General features: G+C 25.7%; 2 protein-coding genes across 2 annotated transcripts; one reads left to right on the top strand and one right to left on the bottom strand.

Annotated features, from left to right (window-relative positions):
• Window positions 1–754: 754 nt before the first annotated feature.
• Window positions 755–12,456, top strand: LOC135925773 (caspase-3-like). Its single transcript, XM_065461245.1, has 6 exons — window positions 755–856; window positions 899–943; window positions 988–1,277; window positions 3,813–3,988; window positions 5,296–5,422; window positions 11,879–12,456. Exons 1-6 carry the CDS (start codon window positions 813–815, stop codon window positions 12,115–12,117), a joined length of 921 nt encoding a protein of 306 aa, XP_065317317.1. The 5' UTR covers window positions 755–812; the 3' UTR covers window positions 12,118–12,456.
• Window positions 12,457–15,681: 3,225 nt separating this feature from the next.
• On the bottom strand, window positions 15,682–16,410 carry LOC135925801 (small ribosomal subunit protein uS11). The gene is made up of 4 exons (XM_065461292.1): window positions 16,207–16,410; window positions 16,002–16,163; window positions 15,882–15,958; window positions 15,682–15,838 (listed from the first exon to the last, which is right to left on the bottom strand). The coding sequence occupies exons 1-4, from the start codon at window positions 16,353–16,355 to the stop codon at window positions 15,771–15,773; spliced, it is 456 nt and encodes a 151-aa protein (XP_065317364.1). The 5' UTR covers window positions 16,356–16,410; the 3' UTR covers window positions 15,682–15,770.
• Between the last annotated feature and the right edge of the window lie 3,604 nt (window positions 16,411–20,014).

Below are 20,014 nucleotides of genomic sequence, written 5' to 3'. Positions count from 1 at the left end.
AAACTTTGATATATTTTTTATATTTTATGCTAATATTTTGAATTTAATTAATTCTATAAAATATTCTAAGTTATTTTTATGTATTAGAGCTGTCCACTCTATAGAATTAGATATTATAGTAAATTTATAAAAAATTAAATCGCTGCTATTTTTTAAAAAAATGGAAGGAATAGAAGAAAGATATAAGAGTCTTAATTGATATTGAGAAAGAATTCGTTATATATATTAAAAATGTAATGGCAAAACATCGTGCAAAAAATTTAACTCGGGTAGATTTTTCATAAAATTTAATAGGTTGGGCAAAAAAAAATTCGGGTTGGGCACCTTATGTAAATATTTACAACAGGCTGTAACGGGTCTATCTTTGTAGATCTTGAATATAAGGCCATGTCCAAACTTTTTACTTCAAATCTATTAAGATACAACTGCCCTATCTTGATTACCGTTCTTAAATGTTTTCCACAATAATTTTTACTACAAACTTACATATATTAGTAATAGGTAATTTACCAAAGTTTATGAAGGAGCCTAAATAGGACAATTTCCGCTTTAAAATCTATGATGCCACATTTTAAAATAAAGTTTTTTTTAAATTTGCAAAAAAATTTATATAATTTTTCTAAAAAAATACCCTGTATAGATATAACTCTTATACATGATATAAATATATAATAAACGTCTTCATAGGCCATACCTGTTGAAAATGAAAAGATTTGTAAAGCGACCATCTGTTCAAGGTTTAGTTTAAAAAATATTTATTCATTTTAGGTGCGGTTCCATAGAAAGCTACACAATACTTTTTGAAATACGATATGATTGGTGACAATATTGAGGTATACAATATTGAAAAAGATGGGTTAATTACTAATAAACGATTAATATACCTTATTATTATTAGGAAAGGTTCGAATGATAATCAAGATTCTTTTTTGAAATTCAACGAGTATATTTAATCACTTTTTCTGCATTTATTAAATTAATTAAAAGGACCTTAATTAAAAAGTCAGAATATTCACTTAGAAATCATGTTATTATTGCAGCTAATAACGGATATCAAAATTTAATAGACTCAGATGTATATAATTTTTCTCACCGTAATAGAGGGAAAGCAATAATTGTAAACAATAGGGATTTTGAAAATAATACTGGTTTAAATACACGGACAGGAACTGACAAAGATGCTCTTTGTATTCGAGATTCATTAATACATCTTGGATTTGATGTATCCTTGCATCACAATTTAAGTGCAAAAAATATTATGCATCTCATAAATCTGGGTATTATTTTTGATCATTTAGAATTGTAAAATTTTTTTATTTACATGCATATTTTTTATATATTTTTATACCCTTAAATTTTGTAATTGCATTTGGGAACTGAATAAAATTATAAATATTAAAATTTATTCTAGACCCTATTTACAAATTAATTTTTACCTGAGATTCAGTAATACCAATATTTTCAATTTTTATCAATGCCAGTAGCCAATGCCCATATTAATAATTAACCCTTATAAATTTAATTTTTAAAAAAATTGGCTTATATAGCCATGGATTTTAAAAAAATTTATTTTAAAAATATTTATTTTATAAATTTCTAAGCAGATAAAAAAAGAGATAGAAAGTTTTTAATAGTAAAATATTATGAATCATAAATTGAATATTAATAAAAAATAAAAATTTTGTTGCGGAATTAATTAAATTACAAAGTAGTAAACATATACAAAAATAAATTAGGGCTATTCAGTAAATGGAAAGACACTTTCTAATTAAAAATCAAAAAATATTGTAAAAATTGAGAGTGGAAAAAATCTTATCCATAAATTTAAGTTTTTTTGGTGTATCAACAAAAGAGGAGCATTGGTGAATCTCTTAATCTATACCAAATAAATAAAAGTTTTTATATTGTTGATGATTTAGTTCAGTTTGGAACCAATTTACAAAGGTCAAATCTTGTATCATAGTGGACTATGTATGGTCTGGATTGTTTTATGTTATAAATAGACTTGCTAGCCATTGAAACTAGGGCAGTACAATGTTTAAAAATCTAACTTATGGTTGGCAGCATACTTTTAATAATTTTTTTATCATGGGTCTAATAATGAAGCCAACACCATGATACATTATAAAATTTAAATCCCTTATTACCTGCTAGATATTTCTACACCCACTAAGCCAATCATGTATTGATCCTCACCCACTAAGCCAATCATGTATTGATCCTCTAAAATTTTATCCACTACCTAATCTTACCAAATTAAAATTAGCAAAAAAGGAAATCAAAATTGACAAAAAAAATGTTAACGAGATATCTTAATACTTATTTTTTGAACATATTTTTCTTAAGTGAAATAACCTCCAGGCTATTATTTTCATTTGCTAATAAATGTGTTTCTATCTCATTTCTGAAAAGTAATCCCAAGTTTAAAATATACTCTTTTTGCATGAAAGAAACTCAATTATTTCCTTAAATTTTAGTGAAATAATATCAAATTCTTGTTTTTGTAAGTAAGATAATTTTTTCTAACTTTTAAAACATTATTAGTCTAATTTTTTGAATATACTTTCGACTAAAATTAATTGGTCATTTTGATGAATGAATACAGATGCAATCTCGGTTTTAATAATCTCAAATTACTGGTTGAATATTTGGTCAAAATATATTTTATATCATTTTGAAGCCCTTTATATTCTCTTTTGAGACAAAACAAAAATCAGTTATTTTAAACTAGCCCCATTTTGGGACGATAAAATTTACTAGATGTGCTTATTATTACTAACATATTTGTAATAATTAGTTATTATTTCATACTTCATAATTTTGGGAAAGAAAAAGCCAAATATGAAGGCTCAATCTTTTTAAATAGAATATATTTTTGTATGTTCATCATACAATATTAAATACCTTTAAATATAGCAGAGACATCCAGAGATAAATATTTTATGCCCAATCTTCATGATTTAAGTTAATTGTTTGTTTTCAAATCCAAGAAACGATAAAAAAATAGTTTTGGCCCTATTCTAACAAGGCATTATATTGATGTACAAAAAACGGAAGAAGCTTGAAAATAAAAGTTTTTTTAAAAAAAAATCCTAAAAAACGCTGTTTTATTTTAATGCATGTTTTTATCAGAGCTGTGAACCCTCTCTCTAAATCGAAGACCAGAAAAATAATGACTTATAAAAATTAGTTAAAATAATAGAAACATAATTTTTTTTTTAAATAAGTTTTACCATAAGTTATAATACAATTTAAATATATTATTATATTTCTATTAAAAATTTTATTTAGGCGTATTATCATAATATCTTCTAAAATATCGTCATTAGACTTCCACGATTAAAAAAAAATTTTTTAAAAAAATGCTTGAACCCTGAATTTTTAAAAAAAGTTTGGGTTTAGGTTCTCAACCTTGATTATTATATAAATGATAATTATTTCTAACAATAGCATTCAAATGATAGATAATCATGATGTATGACATATATATCAGGAGTGCACATTATTATGGATATTACACATAATATATCTCAAGAAATTTTGTTAGAAACATCTTAGTATTATTACATTTCATTATATTAACAAAAGATATATAATTGTTCTATCGGTCCAGACCAATCCAAAGACTTCTTGCAAAGACCATCCGAAACCACGAAACTGAAATTAGGACCAAACTGGTTTGACCCAAACCGAGAAAATTGAACAAATGACATTCACTAATTCATACTAATAATTTTTTCCATATATAGATATGGTTAATATAATTTTATATAGAAAAAAAATTCTTTTTTTTTTAATATTTAAAAATATAGTCAGTCAAGGGGATTTTAGAGATGATGATTGTTTTGTATTCATCATCATGTCTCATGGTGAAGAGGGTTACTTGTGGGGAACAGACGATACTTTTAAATTAGAACAATTAACATCGTGTTTTCGAGGGGATGTTTGTAAAACACTAGCTGGCAAACCAAAATTATTCTTTGTACAAGTTTGTAACACAAATATACTATATGTTATATTAGTATTGTTAAACGACTCGATTTTAGCCTATTTTTAAAAAACGACTAACTCAATATTTGATCCAAAAAATATTATGAAAGCTTGAAGATTTTGTTCATCAACGGCACAAAAGTTTCGACATTTATTCGCGTTATCTTGAGGCTGAGGCAAATCTTTTCTGGCTAAAATATTAAGTTCGCCGTTTTTAAAATAGGCTTAAATCGAGCCATTCAATAACTAGATATAATATCTTTGTTTAAAGATATTACATGTGAAAGGTTTGCATTTTTTTATGATGAATAAGAATGTAATTTTTTAGTTTTTTCTTAAATTTTTTTCAATTATAAAAAACTACTTTTAAGTAGGACTGAGGGCTTCAAAAAGTCCCTTTGATTTTTTCAGGGACTTATATTCTATTCAGTTGGGGGTTTATGAGGCAATATTCTCATTAAAATTAGAGTGGTAGATAGTTACGACGACGCTATCGTTATTTTAATAAAATAGTGGGGTAGTTTTGATATCTTTTTTTTCTAATTTTGGTTTGATAGGAAAGGGGTATGGGGGAAAATTATAGATGGGAATAAGAGAGTAAAATTATTATTGGCTTAAGCGAGTGTAGAAACCTCTTGTTTTATTACGCATGGGTTATGGTTTTAAAATGGGAATAACTGAAAAATTAACATTATTTAACAAAAAACAATCCCATAGCCTAAAATTATAGATGCTATTGGCTGTTTTAATTTTATAGGATTAGCTAATTTTTAAATATTTTTTTAATTAATTTGAGTTAAATAAATTATCGCTTTTTGATGTTCTTAAACTGCTCGGTTTGAGTCGATTTTTAAAAACGGCTAACTCAATATTTCACCCAGAAAAATATTGCCTAAACCTCGATATATTGTTAATAGATGTTCAAACCTTTGTGCCATCTATGAGCAAAATCTTAAGACTTGTATAATATTTTTCCGGATTTTGATTTAGTCATTTTTAAAAATCAGACTCCCGGATCGTTTAACAATGCTATCGTTTTTGAAAAATTCTTGGCACAATAAATAGAAATTATAATAGTCTCTGCCCTACTTTAATATCATGCAAAAATGTTCTTTAACTGACGATCCTAAAACTTTTACAGTGATTTATATGGATTTGTCTCAATACGAATTATGATTAATACAAATAAACATTTTTTTAAATTAAATTAATGTTATTCCTTATTATCAATCACAGAAGTTGCAATTTAGTAACATTTTCCTTATCTTTTACTCTGATTATTATACTATTGTTTTTATTTTAAAGGCTTGCAGGGGAACCAGATTGGATGATGGGGTCGAAGCCACTGATGGCTACGATGTAACAGATTCCAAGGTTATCAAAAAAATTCCGGTGGAGTCAGATTTCCTTATAGCTTATTCAGTCGTTCCAGGTTTATTTAAAAAAAATTACTATATTATTGAATATTAGATAAAAACCGAGGTCTATCTAAATTAAAGTAAGCAAATCTGATTTTTATGATTCAAATCAGATTATTTTTTTTTCTAAAAAGTTGGATTTTATATGACCTAGGCTAAACATAGGGATTCATGAATAAAATTTTTATAGCTTTATTTCTTTTTTTTAATATCCTTATTCATATTGAAGAGGAATACCTTCATATTTTTTGCAAATATTATAAAATTAAATTTACACTTTGAAAAGATAAGTCCTATTATAAAATACAAAAAATCATTTTAATGACATTGACAGAGTTTTACCAAGTTACAAATAGTGCATAAAACATGTCAAAGATGAGGATACGTAGGTATAAATTCTGATTTTGGATATATTTTAACTCATAGGTTTAAGAAATAATATTTTTCTACAACTATATTAAATTAGTCGAGAATAGAGAGAAGCCAACAAATAGTATCCAATAAGTCAATGGCCAATATATGAAAAAGCCCGAATGATGATTTACCCAAAAAATACTCATTTCTATCTTAAAATTCATTGCAGAAAAAATCATCGCACATATCAGATTGTGTCGAACAGTGACGGGTACACCTGGTAATATTTAAATACCAAACCCAATTAGAAATTTTTAATAAAAATTTATTTTCGTCTTCGCCTTATATAATGTCTCGAATCTTGAGTGGTGATCCCAATAACATATAATATACCTAGACTGACGATTCATTCATTAAAATGAATAATAAAGCGTCGTCAAAAGCTAATCAGCTGGACCCACCATTTTGGTAACCTATAATAATTATTTTCATGTTAAAAACTACTGTATATTTTCTAATTTTTTGAAATTAAAACATTTAATTCTTTAATAAAGCTTGCATCAGATATACGAATAAATTAGGCTCTCGTTTAAAATTTTAATAATAATTACTGTAACCAAGATGTCGTCCCCAGCTGATTTGCATTGATGTACACTTTTAATAAATGAATCGTCAGTCTAGGTATATTATATGTCATTGGGTGATCCTAAGACATGATTTTTATTAATAATAATAAAGATATAATCCTAGTTTTTAATCAGCTTTTTGGTATAGCAGCAGAGTATTTTCTTCTTTTTTTGCCTAGTCCTATCTAAATTTAGAAACCTACTTGAACTAGAAAAAGATGGGAAATTAGTTTTTCATTTTAAATATTTTAATGATAAAATCTTATATTAAAAAGTTTCAAATATACATATTTATAATTTGAATAAAATTCCGATTTAAAAACGTATACAATTTACAATTAAAAGGATAAGTTATATAAAAATCTATATTATTATTTTTTTTTTAAAAGGTAATAAAATATTGTAATGCAGGGTTGGCATGTCTGTCAATTGACTGGTCAAATAGTCTAAAATATTATTAGCTAATAGATATTTTGATAAATTAACTAGTATGCATTAAAAGCATGTTTATCAATTTTATTAAATTACAATTTATTTTAAAATATATTTGTATCATAAATAATCCACAAAAGAATTTTTTTGTTACTAAAATAAATAAATACAAAAATTTAGCTGTTATGGTTAATTTTTTAATTAATTTAAATTTTATTTAATATTTCGCCCAGTATAAATTATTTTATTTCTCATTTATTTTACTTCCACTTGCTACATTTGAATATAAAAATTAATTTTCTTTTTATTTGTTCTGGTCAGATTTACAAAATAATTTATTCATTTCTGGTGAAATGTTATATATTATATTAGTTATTGTTGAAATTTACATTTAAAAAGAAATACTAGTTATATATTTGAGTATGTTTGTTAGTGTTACAAATATAAGGCATATAAATTGGTGAAAAAATTTAATAACAATATAATTTTATTTTTAAGCTAAGGAAAGACCATTAAATATTTTTTGGTTATTAAACTACTCAAATAATTTTAATAATATTTAAATGGTATGTAGTGAAATTTCAAGTAATTCGAAAGTGTGAAATTTTTATAATTATTGTTTAGTTGAAATAAAAAATTTTAATTTAAATCAAATTGATTTTATTTACACACCTTGGATAGAACCCATTTTTTAGAGATATTGAAATTTTTTGATATTTTAAATAAGATGCTGCTAATATTGGGAAATTAATATTTTTTTAAAATGCTTGTTTTTTTATTTACTACATAAAAATTAAAATTAAATTGTACCTCTGAACGTTGAAATGCACATTCTTCTATTATTATTATCTCCTTCATTTTTGAGCTCAACATCGAGGCGCTTCTTTTCGCTTCCTCCTCCCTATTTTTTCTTATTGAAAACTCGGATAAGTCTTTTTAGAGTCGCCTCAATCTGGTAGATTTACCGATGCTACTCACAGGTCAATAAATCTAATAATTTTATTATACCCTAGCCTTATAAGAACCGAAGTTACCCGCCATTTTAATTGATAGCTTAGTATGGACTATAGTTGGGTAACGGCTAAATATCGGCTAATTCGCTTCAATCTATAGGCGTGTGCCGAAGAAAATCGGATAACACGAAGGCGTTTAATTTATATTTATTTTCTTTAAATTTGAGCTGCTATATTTTTAAGAAAATCCCCGAGGCCAAAATGTTAGTTTTTGGGGCTAAAAATTGGCTCAAATAGCTAAAAAATATAGATACTCAATTATAGCCATGGACAAATAAATTATAAAATATTTTTCTAAATTACATGATATGCTATTACATTTTCATCTCCACCCTTTTCTTCCATGTTTCCGCTCTGTTATATGTGTCTTATATCCTAAATTTGGCTTCAGGTAATTAAAATAGGACCCTCCTTTATTATTATCGTTAGGGCCAAGTTATACATTTTTGGATTTGGTAATATTTTTGTAAAAATAATTTAGTGGCGGAGACAATTTTTTTAATTTAAAAATTTTTGTTTATATTGTGAATAATTTCATTTAAAAAACGGTTTCAATTTAGAAATAAAATAATGTATACGATATCAAAATGAAATGTATTTTAAAAAAACAAATAAGAATTTTTAATTTATTACATGATTTACAATATATATTAAAAATTATGAACTAAAATATTTACCATCTCAATTTTTGTGAGATATCGGATGCTTTAAAAGCCATCTATGAATCAAAAGATATCAATATCTAATGTATTGAATAAAAAAAATTGATATTGTTACAACCAACAGAGCAAAAATAAATTTTGATGTAATCATTTGGTTAGGAAGGCAGGGCTTATCATTAAGAGCTCATAGAATATCTGCTGGTCCCTTAACACTTACATACTCTTCTCATATGAAGGTAATTTCAGGGAATTGTTGAAACTTTTATGCAATAATAAGGATAACTATATAAAGCTTTTTGAAAGCTCTGCTAAAAATGCCACCTACCTTAGTCCAAGTATTCAAAATGAAATAATAGCCATATGCAATAGGTTCATATTGAATGAAATTTCTACAAAAGTGAAGTATCACCATGTTTTAGTGTTTTGGCGGATGAGACTTCGGATGTTAGTTACATAGAGCAACTATCCATAGCAGTAAGTTATTGATATGGAATCAGGTGATTTCAAAATGAAGGAACTCTTTCTTCAATTTATTGACCTACATAACACTAAAATTTTAGCATCCCTTCAAGACCTAGATTTAAATTTGAATCAAATGAGAGTCCAAGGATATGATGGAGCTCCCTCGATGAGTGGTCACGTTAAAAGGGTGCAGTCAAGAATTAGAGAGTTTTATAGCACAGCTCTATATGTTCACTGTAGTTATCATTGCCTAGAATGATATATGAGGCATACGAAATTCGAAACATTCGGAACAGTTTACGTAAAAATATTTTAATTTAATTGGAATTTATTAGATTTTATTATGTATATATCTTTTTAAAATTCAAATATATTTTTCAAAATTTAGAAACAATATCGTCGGTTTGTGACTTTTTCACATCACCCAAGACACAGCTTTTTATCCAAACGTTTGATGATATTAATTCAAATAATCAAAAAAAAAACTAAAAAGATTTTCTCCAACTAGATTTATTGAAAGACAACTATCAGTAAGACATTTCATTAAATTATTTGAAATTATTTTTGCAGCGCTCGAATCCCATATCAAGCAAAGAAAAAGATTCAGTAGATGCTGAAAATCTTTTGCTAGCTTTACGAAGTCACAATTTTTAATATCAATTCAATGTGTATATTTTTTATTTAATTATACTGATTTGATTTTAGCAAAATGCTACAAAAAATTGATTTGGATTTAAGAGAGGTTATGAATAGGGCAAAGGATATTGTTGAAATATTAACAAATATCAGAGATAATGTGGATGAAAATTTCATGAAATATACGAGAAAGTAAAGGAGATCGCTAATATGTTTGGGATTGAAATTTTTAAACCTAGAGTAGCTTCTAAACAGTCCAATCAAATATTGATGCATCGATTGAGGATTTTTATAAAATAAATATTTTTATTCCCCTTATTAATACATTTTTATTTCAATTAAAAGAAAGATTTATTAGTCGCAATTTTATTTTTAAAAGCTTTTATTTTCTTCTGTCGGTTGAGTCAGAATTGTTGATTACACTTGAAACGCGAGAAGATATTAAGAAAATCTCAGAATTTTATTCTGATAATTTATCAGGATCGTATAAGTTATTTTGTGATATCGATTGTATAAAAATCTTGATAAATATTCTTTGAGACCAAAAAATGCTTTGCAGGCCCTTTCCATGTATAATTGAACTTTAGATTCCCTGCCTATTTTTAATAAAAGTATTGCATTCATTTGCAATAAGAATTATTTATATTTTGATTCATTTGTATTAATTATAATTGTTAAATTATATTTTTTTAAATACACTACAAGAATTACTTATATTTTATTGAATTATATTGTTTAAAATATAGTTATTTACAATAAATTTTATTATATTGACCCCCCCCCCCCTCATGGATGAATCCTGGCTTATAATCGCTTCAATGCTATATTTGATTACCTCGATGGTTTTTATTTTACAGCTTCGTCTATTACAGGGAGTTTTAATCATTTTTTTTCAATATAATATTTTATTCCGGTGAAATACTGACGAGGAAAATGAATTAATAGTTTTTAAAATTCTAGAAAAATAAATCGCTTTGAAGGATAGTTGCACATTAATTTACTAGCACGAAATTAATTTTATGGGAATAACAGTGTGTTTTTATGTATAAAAAGTTAAAGGATTTTTCGGGGAAGTGATCTCTATTTTCTCTTAATATCCTTGTTGGTTATCTTGCTATGTTAAACTAGTTTTAAAAAAAGTATACACAAATTGTCTCAATTTGCAGAAATAAGATTCATTGTATTTGTAACCTCTTCTTCAAAATTCGACAACAATGTTCATTTATTTCTTTGCCTTTATATATATCCATTCCATTTCATAATCACAAATTTATTGTTAAGTGAGGCATCTCTCAGTTTTAATTTTAGTTTTTTTTTAAAATTCGTTATTTTAAATAAAATAGAAAATTTAAATCTATATGGGATCAAAATAAGTAACTTAAAAAATATTTAAATGTCAAAGATGCTAGGCACATGTAGATCAAAAAGCAAGACGTCCTTTCCATTGTCTTTTTAATAGATACAAATATATAAGGCATAAAATTATCCAAAAAGCACTTTATGGAGCTCAAATTCCAATATAGCTTGAATCATGTGATTTGTCAATCATTAACAAAACTTGACGGATATACACTGATCCCATGGGATAATGGCAAACATATGTATTGGGACTTTCTTTACCTGTAACGATATTTTTGCCCCCTCTCATAGCAATTACGATCCTCATGGAATTGCTGAGAGAAAGAAAAGCCTATAGTATTCCCACATTTCTGTTAATAACATTTATTCCATTAAAAGTATCATTTCCTGTTCTTGTGGAAATAAGGCCAAAATCATTTAAAATTAAACAAATATGAGCTTCGAGGTAATCCGTTTTATTAAATTATTCCATGATTCATGGCCACTACCTTATGATGACGAAAACTAATACTTCTTTTTTTATGAAATAAATAAAAGTTCAAAATTAAAAATAAAATAATTGACTTTAAAAAACTGTTGTGAATCAAGGGCAGCAAATGCTTCAGGTGAGGGTAAGTGATAGTGGCAAGGTGATAGATACAGATATAGTGTTTATTAACTAAAAAATATTAATAATTATTATATTTTACCACAGGGTCGATTTGACCCTGTTGATAAAACATGTTACCTTTTAATATTGGCAGTGACCCCTTTTGAATTTCGCGGAAAAATTTTTCTCAGTTATTCTTTAACATAATTTAGTTAAAAGTCATCGAATATCACTTTGTAATAATATATATACAATTAAAGCAAAATGCAAACAGGATCTTGAAATCTTTTTGTAAACTTAATTAGACATAAACCATCTAAATTTAAATAATTTTTAGGATACTTTTCTTGGAGAAACTGCTCCGAAGGTTCCTGGTTCATCCAAAGCCTGTGCAAGGCGCTCGATAAATATTCACATAAATTAGATCTTTTACGAATATTAACACGTGTGAATAGAATGGTAGGCGAGTACACATCTAACACCAACGACCCAGACTGGCACGACAAAATGCAAAGCCCTTCTATCGTTTCCATGCTCACGAAAGATTTATATTTTCACTACCCTTCCTTTCCTTAATCTATTTATTTGATATGCATTATAATATCCTAGCATTCCTCCTAAATATAATTACCTTTATATCTTGTTTTTTTTAATAAATATGATTGATACAGGGAATTTAGTATTAAACAGCTGGAGCCGTTTAATAACATTAGTGGGGATCACTTCGATTAGTTTCTTCTTAACTAGTATCGTATTAGGTAAATTCATTTTGGAGGCTAGTTACATCATAATTTTTAAAGGTAAAATGATTTTTATTATAGAAAAACTATAAATTAATAATTGTGATTTTTTATAATTTATTTAACTTATTAGTATTGTTTTACTGGATTCCAAATATTTTGCATTTATCATTACATTTATATATCGTATCCGTCTTCAGTTACGCTATCTCATTTTATATCAATAATCTCATTTTTACAATCATTTTTTAAAAAAATATTATGCATTTTTGATTAAAATAGTAATTTATAAAATTTATTTTACAGAACATTATACAATATTTTATAAACATTATGTAAATGATCTGTACTTCATATTAAGGCTCAAATTATTTTGTTAGGTAGATATAACTTTTTATGTTTTTTTATAATTTATTTTTGATATTCATAATTAATTTTTATATACGATATTTATATTTTTTATAATTTATTTTTGATATTCATAATTCCTTTTTATATACGATATTTATATTTTTTATACTATATTTGAAACAATAAATTGTATGTTAATTAATTAACTAATTTCTTAAACATTTTAATGATAAGATGGTAGCTCTTTCATGTGTTTGTCCTTGATCATTAAAATATTGTAGTTTTAAGTTTGATAAAAATTAACCTTCTTAAATATCTTATATATTAATCTTACTATCACGTATCAGGCCATCGCCTATATAAATAACTCCATATAATATATTCATTTACAATTCAAAAATTATAATTTATTCAGGTTAGCCCATTGGGTTAACGCTAGTCATCGATCAACATATAGCAATTACTAAACAACAACCAATTAAAAAGATATAATGGAGCCTATTTTTTAATATAGGTACGGAATTAAGCATTTACTTCAGATATTCTATATATCCCCTCTCCCAAGAAGGGACCACCTAGTAGGCCAAAAAAATGGTTCTTGCTGGATTCGAACCTTAAATGATCGGATTGAGATACACGTGCTCAACCAACTAGGACATAGACACTTTTCGAAAATGACTAATATTTTAGGGGTGGATGTATTTATACTCAGCTAATACTTAAATAAATCCTTTATTACTAAATATCGCTCGACTAATTACATACAAATTTTTTATGGGATGTATTTAAACATTCCTTAATTTTACATAATATCGTCCTTACATACTAAAAATCAGGATTATTCTCCTTAAAAGAAATAATTTTAATATTAAGTTTGTTGAATATGAATATTAAAAGTTTTCTTTTATATTTCTGGAAAGATATTACTATTTTATAGCAATTATTTAATATTAATACTACCAAAAAAAATACACAAAGATTAAGAGTTTACTAACCATCTCTAAGCACTTGAGGGTATAGTTGAAAACTAAAAATGCTATATTTTTTTCAATCATTAATCTCAGCAGATATCATTGATTTATAAACATATATAGTAAGTCATAATTGTATCAAAAATATAATTATTTGGCAAAATATATCCACTCTAGAAATATTGGAAAGGGGAATGCAAAAATAAAAAAAAAGGAATTAATTTTATGGTGAAATCTATAAACATATTATGCAATAAGTCAATGTTTAAACTAATTTAACTTTTTTTATAGTGCCTATTTGTGTAGTTATTATCTAACTAAAAAAAAATATATATTAATATTTTTGTCTATTATTTGGTATGAACTGGGACATGCTAAATTTTTAAATATAAAATTCAATTTTGTAAAATTTTTCGGAGAAATAAGATGCCATTATTTTTAATTTGTATAGAATATTTTTTTTACTATTCAAAAAATTTAAAAATTAAATTTGGATGGGGTGGATAAATAATTTTATTTCGGACTGGGCTTTTAGCAGGGACCCAGAGTGAACCGTTAAACCATTATAAATATCTGAACCATAACCGTACCAATATAATTATTTTTTGAGGGAGTATAAGAAACTTTATAAAAAAAGTTAAACTGGTTCAGTTTTTATATTTTAGAAATGAAAATAATATGAATATCCAGAATTATATAAACTTGCTCTTATAGTACTGGCGTTTCTAGCAACACAAGTTTCTGTAGAAAGGGCCTTTTTGGGGCTAAAATTTGTCTTATCTTAACAACGAACAAAAAATAGAATCATATATGACTTAAACGTTTAAATAAAAAAAATGAGTTATTTTGAATCATATATATATTTTTTATATAATTCATAGATGCTTATAATAAAAATAAATTTTGCTTCAATAAAAAAAAAATTTCTAACTGTAATGAACCTTTATAATTAGATGAACCGAACCTTTATAATTAGATGAACCGAACCTTTATAAATTTTTTCTTTAGAACCATAACCAAAACATAAACATTATAATTTTTTACATACTGAACCATAACCAAACTGTACCGTTATAAATAACGGTTCGAGTTCCTGGCTTTATGTGACAAATTTATTTTTTTTGTTGGCTGGACAATTTTTTTAAAAAAAATTTCAGGCTTGTGAAAATTTGTATTATAATCAAAATAATATTATATAAGCATGGAGATTTTGCTCATAGATAGAAAGTATTGGATATATATGCCAAATCTTGTGGTTTACATAATATTTTGACTAAAATCTTAATTGGGCTGTTTTAAGAAATCAACCAAAATAGTGCTTTTTAACACCCCCTCTCCTCAGAGCTAAATTTTTTTTAGATTATAAGTTCAAAAGACTCAAAAGTGACTTTTATACAAGCTATTTATATACCTGCAAGTTAGGGGCAATAAGATTAGTAACAATGCCAGAGAGAAGAACAAGCAAGGAACTGAAAAAGCTTGAGATATAAGCAATAGGTAGTCATAAAAGAAATAGACAGATGATTTGGACATGTTGACCAGAGGGCAATTATTTAAATAGATGCTGTTGGGTGGATGTGGAAAGAACAAGACTCAGAGAGCAACCAAGGATAAGCTGGATAAAAGTGGTAAATATGATATTCCAGGTTTGTAAAATGGAGATAGAAGGAGAAGTGAATTATAAATTAAGAAAAGGGCCATTTAATGATGAAGATTGATATTATTAATAAATATTTAAAAATTATTCATAAATATAAATTCTTATTAAATAAAATATATTGGAATTATTGATAAGTATTAAAATATTCATTGTAGAACTTTTATTTTTGAAAATATTTTAAAATCACATATTTGATTGATAGTTAATGGTTCTAATATTCATTAAGATTGCAAATAAAACAATTATTTGATTGTAGAAAAATAATTGATACCTAGCAAAAAGATGTTTAAATCTATTATTACCTAATCAGGTGCATAAATGAATGTAAGGGTTAACTCTCCTGCCATGGCCCTGTGTTAACAAAGATAAGGCATATAAATAAATATATTAATCTTGAATAAATCCAGATTTAGATAGGTTTTAATATCTCAGATATCTTTTATTACCACAATTCGATAAGTTACATATATAATATAATAGTAGAAATTTGGTTTAAATAAAATAGTTTTATAAACGGCGACCTCTTCTACCACCCTTTCTTCTTGTACTATCAGAAGGTATTGGTGTCACATCCTCTGTTAAATATAAGATTAATAAATTGTAAATATAATAATTTACCAATTCTCCCAATTTTGATTCCAGAACGTGCTAATGCTCTTAAAGCAGATTGAGCACCTGGGCCAGGAGTTTTGGTCCTATTAAATTAAAATTTTTATGCTAATACTTTATAATAGAAACCTATTTCCACCAGTTGCTCTAAGTTTTATATGTAAGGCTGTTATTCCCAATTGTTTGCATCTTTCAGCAACATCTTGAGCAGCCAACATAGCAGCGTATGGTGATGATTCATCTCTATCAGCTTTAACTTTCATTCCTCCTGTTACCCGGCAGATAGTTTCTCTATAATAAGCATATATTTCAAAATTTAATGTAACTTATATACCTTCCAGAAAGATCTGTAACATGAACAAAAGTATCGTTAAAACTTGCATATATGTGTGCTACGCCAAAAACATTTTCTCCTTCTCGAGCTTGAGGTCCTATTGCTAAAGTTGGTTCTTCCTTTGTAGTTTTTACTTTTCGTGGAGCCATGTTGAAGGAAAAGATTCTTGGATGTTTTACTCCTGTAAAAAAAATATATATTTATCACATGCGTTTATAAAAATAATATTTCCATGCAATAAATATACCGTATCTAATTATCTTATTTAATAAATATTTTCTATAGAAGCAATTGACATAGATTTTAGAATTAATTATTACAATTCTTAACCAACTTTAGCGGATATGTTATAATGATATAAACATTACCTCATCCTCATAAATAAATAGCGCTACTCAACTAAAATCTTTATAGTATATCTATATAATTTATACTTCTTATCTTTATATATATCCGATAGCGGTAAACAAGAGGAACAATTTAAAACTTAAAGGAAAGCTAGTTTCACCTCAAAAAAATGAACTTAATTATTCACAAACATATATAGTTTGAATGAGCCACTCATATATTTCATATTTTATAGAAAAATTACGAATGCCAGTTTTGATTGTAATATTAAATAATTTTATTATCTCCTTTATTTATTTTAAAAAAAAATATTTTTTTATTTGCTTTCCCAACGGTCAATTTATTTTTTAACGTTGAATTACACAATATATTCGTATGATTTTCTCTTTATTTATTAAAATATAAGCAATGTTATATTTTTTAACGCAATATAAAAATTACACCAAAAAAATATCGCACGAACATGATTTTATTCCTCTTTTTATTTTTAAAAATAACCAAGGTTAAATTTACTTCTCTCATCTGTATTTTTTAAACGTAGTAAAAATAATAGTAACTTTTTTAAAATTATAAAATAATATTCATAATTTTTAATGAAATCTAATTGGGAATAATTTTTTTAACATAGTATAAAGATTATATTTTTTTCCATTACAAATCTCTAATTTCTCCAATAATAATTTGTTAAATAATAAAGCTATTACAAGCCTTTATTTCCATTAATAACATGGAGAAAATAAATCACGTTAATTACAAAAAACATCATTAATTTTCGCCAGAAAAAAACTTATAATTATTTTTCAATAAAAAAAAATACAAAAAAATATTACATCAATTGATTGACATTTCATACAAGCTATTTTTTTAAATTTATATTATTTAATTTATATGTTTACCAACTGTAACACGCCCACCCTTCATATGCCCAATGTCCATCTCTTCCTGGACCTTATGAAGTTTGAATTTACGATCCTCGGATTCATTTCATTTTCGTATCAGTAACAATGACCCACTATAATATTTATCAAATCGTCCACTTAAATTGTATCGGTGTTTGATATGCTTTGGAACTATTCATGATACTTATTGAATCGTTCCTTTTTGATACTGATTTATGGTTCGCTCTTCCCGAAATTATCTCCTATATATTACCTTGTGACATATTGATAGCAAGCGACATTGACATATTTACATTTATAATCTAAGGGATAATCATAGTGATATTATAATCTATGAGATAATCATATTGAGGTTATAATTTATAGGATAGTTATATTGAGGTTATAATTTATGGGATAGACCTATGGATGCCAAATATGACGTGATTTATAAATACATCCACAAAAAAACAATAAACCATTAGATGTCATTCATTTTATACAGATTTATTAAGTAGATGATCTGTGCTAATGAATTAGGTGTGATTATATTCTTCGAACATAAATTTTTTAAAAACAAAAATGCATATACTCATAATTCACATGATTTCATGCTGAATGTACACTCATAATATAAATTTCAAAAAAAACATAGATATCCCAAATGAACGTCACCGATTCAACAATATATAGGTAGTTTAGCCTAACTTATTTTGAAAAATGCGTTGTCACTATATTAATATTTACAAAATGAGGTTTCGATGTATTACACGATAAATGTTTTTTTCCTTTAAATTCAAGTATCGATTTATATGATAAAAAATATATATATAAATCAACAATTTCCACCAAATTTAATATCGATTTATTTAAAAAAAATATATATATAAATTAACAATTTCCTTTCCACCACTCCCATCTTTACCTTAAATGTCGATACACTTTTTAAACAAACTTTTGGTAGTGTAATATATGAAAAGAAAAAGAAAAAAAAATTAATTCCATATTCTCAACTAGAACCAATAATTTTATAAATTTTTTAAACTTTACAATGTCATTAAATTTAATCTATTATCATTTAATCAAACCAACCTATCTTTTTCGCGATCTCTTTAAATAATATGATGTAATTTTAAATGTACCACAATATTGTACTCACTTACTATATCTCAATAAATCTATAACCTGTCTAAATAAGACAAAATAGAGCACTGAATTAATATTAATATAAGCCAAATAAATCTATAAAGCATTTATATATCTATTAAAATTTTAAAAATATCTTTTTAAACCCATTCATCAACCTTTATTTCATAAAGTTCTATATATGATATTCTATCGTTACTACTCAATTTTCCTATTTCCAATTCTTACTTTTAAATCAGCAATCATAAAGATATATTCATTTTGTCTCTATAAAATATAGTAATATTCGTTCAAAACTATATTTCCTTAAAATATGTTCCATTTTTTCCTTTACAATAGAGTTAAAATTCATTATAAAATTATTTCTTTTAATGTTAATTACATAACAATTAAAAACAGTCAATTTTCAGTAAAAATCATTATAATCCATATATATCTTTTATATACTTACATATCTTTTACATAATTAACTGGCCCAGGCCCAAGCTTAATAAATTATACCAATATCACAGTCGCTGACTCCCAATACCTTGGAAAGTCCAAATTTTTATATATTTATCTTTGAAAAATTTATTCTTAAATTATTTACCAACCTTATAATTATTCTAAAAATATTACTAATTCCTATAAAAATTATCCTACATAAATCCTTATTCTAAAAATTAAAATCTTATTTATTAAACATAAATCCTGGCCTATTATGATATTTAAAATTATATAAAATAGCACAATTTTTTTTCCTAAAATATACATTGCGTTGCTTAATTTTTATTTAATTTTTAATTAAAAATGAATATATATAAAAATATGGTTTATTTAATTTCCTACCTATCACTGGTCACGTGGCAACAATATTACACCTCTCTAATTTTCCCAATAATAATTTGTTCAAAATATTCAACTATTACAAGCCTTTATTAATAGTAATTTAGAGAAAAGTAATTCACGTTAATTACAAAAACTTCATTTAAATTTCCCAGAAAAAGCTATAATAATTTTTCAATATAAAAATATACAAAAAAATAATATAGATTGACATTTCATACAATCTATTTTTTTATTTGTATTATTTAATTTATATGTTTGCCAACTGCAACACCTTGCTTCTATGGAAACTTCGTTTCTGCTTATATATCACAATTAAATCTAGGCTCTCCTCATACAATTAATATCATATTGGCAACGCTATTGTAATAGAGGAGGCATTTATTATGACAAAACAAATTAACATTGCGTTGAAGGTTTATTGAAATATATCAATAAATTAATGCTACTTTTGGCGGGAAAGTTATCAACTTGGTGAGATGGAGACATTAAACAAAACTTGCCAATCATACCTAAAGGTTCTAGAACAAACTTAGTTGAAACCTGCAAAAGCATATTTAGTATTTTTTATATAAGGGAATGGGTAGGGAGGCAGGAGTATTTACTAATGA

This window comes from Gordionus sp. m RMFG-2023, chromosome 3 (assembly GCF_954871325.1).
Source record: "Gordionus sp. m RMFG-2023 chromosome 3, tfGorSpeb1-WG-v2, whole genome shotgun sequence".
Taxonomy (NCBI): domain Eukaryota; kingdom Metazoa; phylum Nematomorpha; class Gordioida; order Chordodea; family Parachordodidae; genus Gordionus; species Gordionus sp. m RMFG-2023.
This window is presented reverse-complemented; position numbering and strand designations above follow the sequence as displayed.

What these genes read in the sequence shown, in the direction of transcription:
- LOC135925801 (XM_065461292.1), bottom strand. Translation starts at nt 16,355, where the DNA reads ATGGCTCCACGAAAAGTAAAAACTACAAAGGAAGAACCAACTTTAGCA. An exon ending in GTTACAGATCTTTCTGGAAG is followed by an intron (nt 16,164 to 16,206) that starts GTATATAAGTTA and finishes TGCTTATTATAG; the next exon opens with AGAAACTATCTGCCGGGTAA. An exon ending in AGAGCAACTGGTGGAAATAG is followed by an intron (nt 15,959 to 16,001) that starts GTTTCTATTATA and finishes TTAATTTAATAG; the next exon opens with GACCAAAACTCCTGGCCCAG.
- LOC135925773 (XM_065461245.1), top strand. Translation starts at nt 813, where the DNA reads ATGATTGGTGACAATATTGAGGTATACAATATTGAAAAAGATGG. An exon ending in CAAAATTATTCTTTGTACAA is followed by an intron (nt 3,989 to 5,295) that starts GTTTGTAACACA and finishes TTTATTTTAAAG; the next exon opens with GCTTGCAGGGGAACCAGATT. An exon ending in AGCTTATTCAGTCGTTCCAG is followed by an intron (nt 5,423 to 11,878) that starts GTTTATTTAAAA and finishes AATAATTTTTAG; the next exon opens with GATACTTTTCTTGGAGAAAC.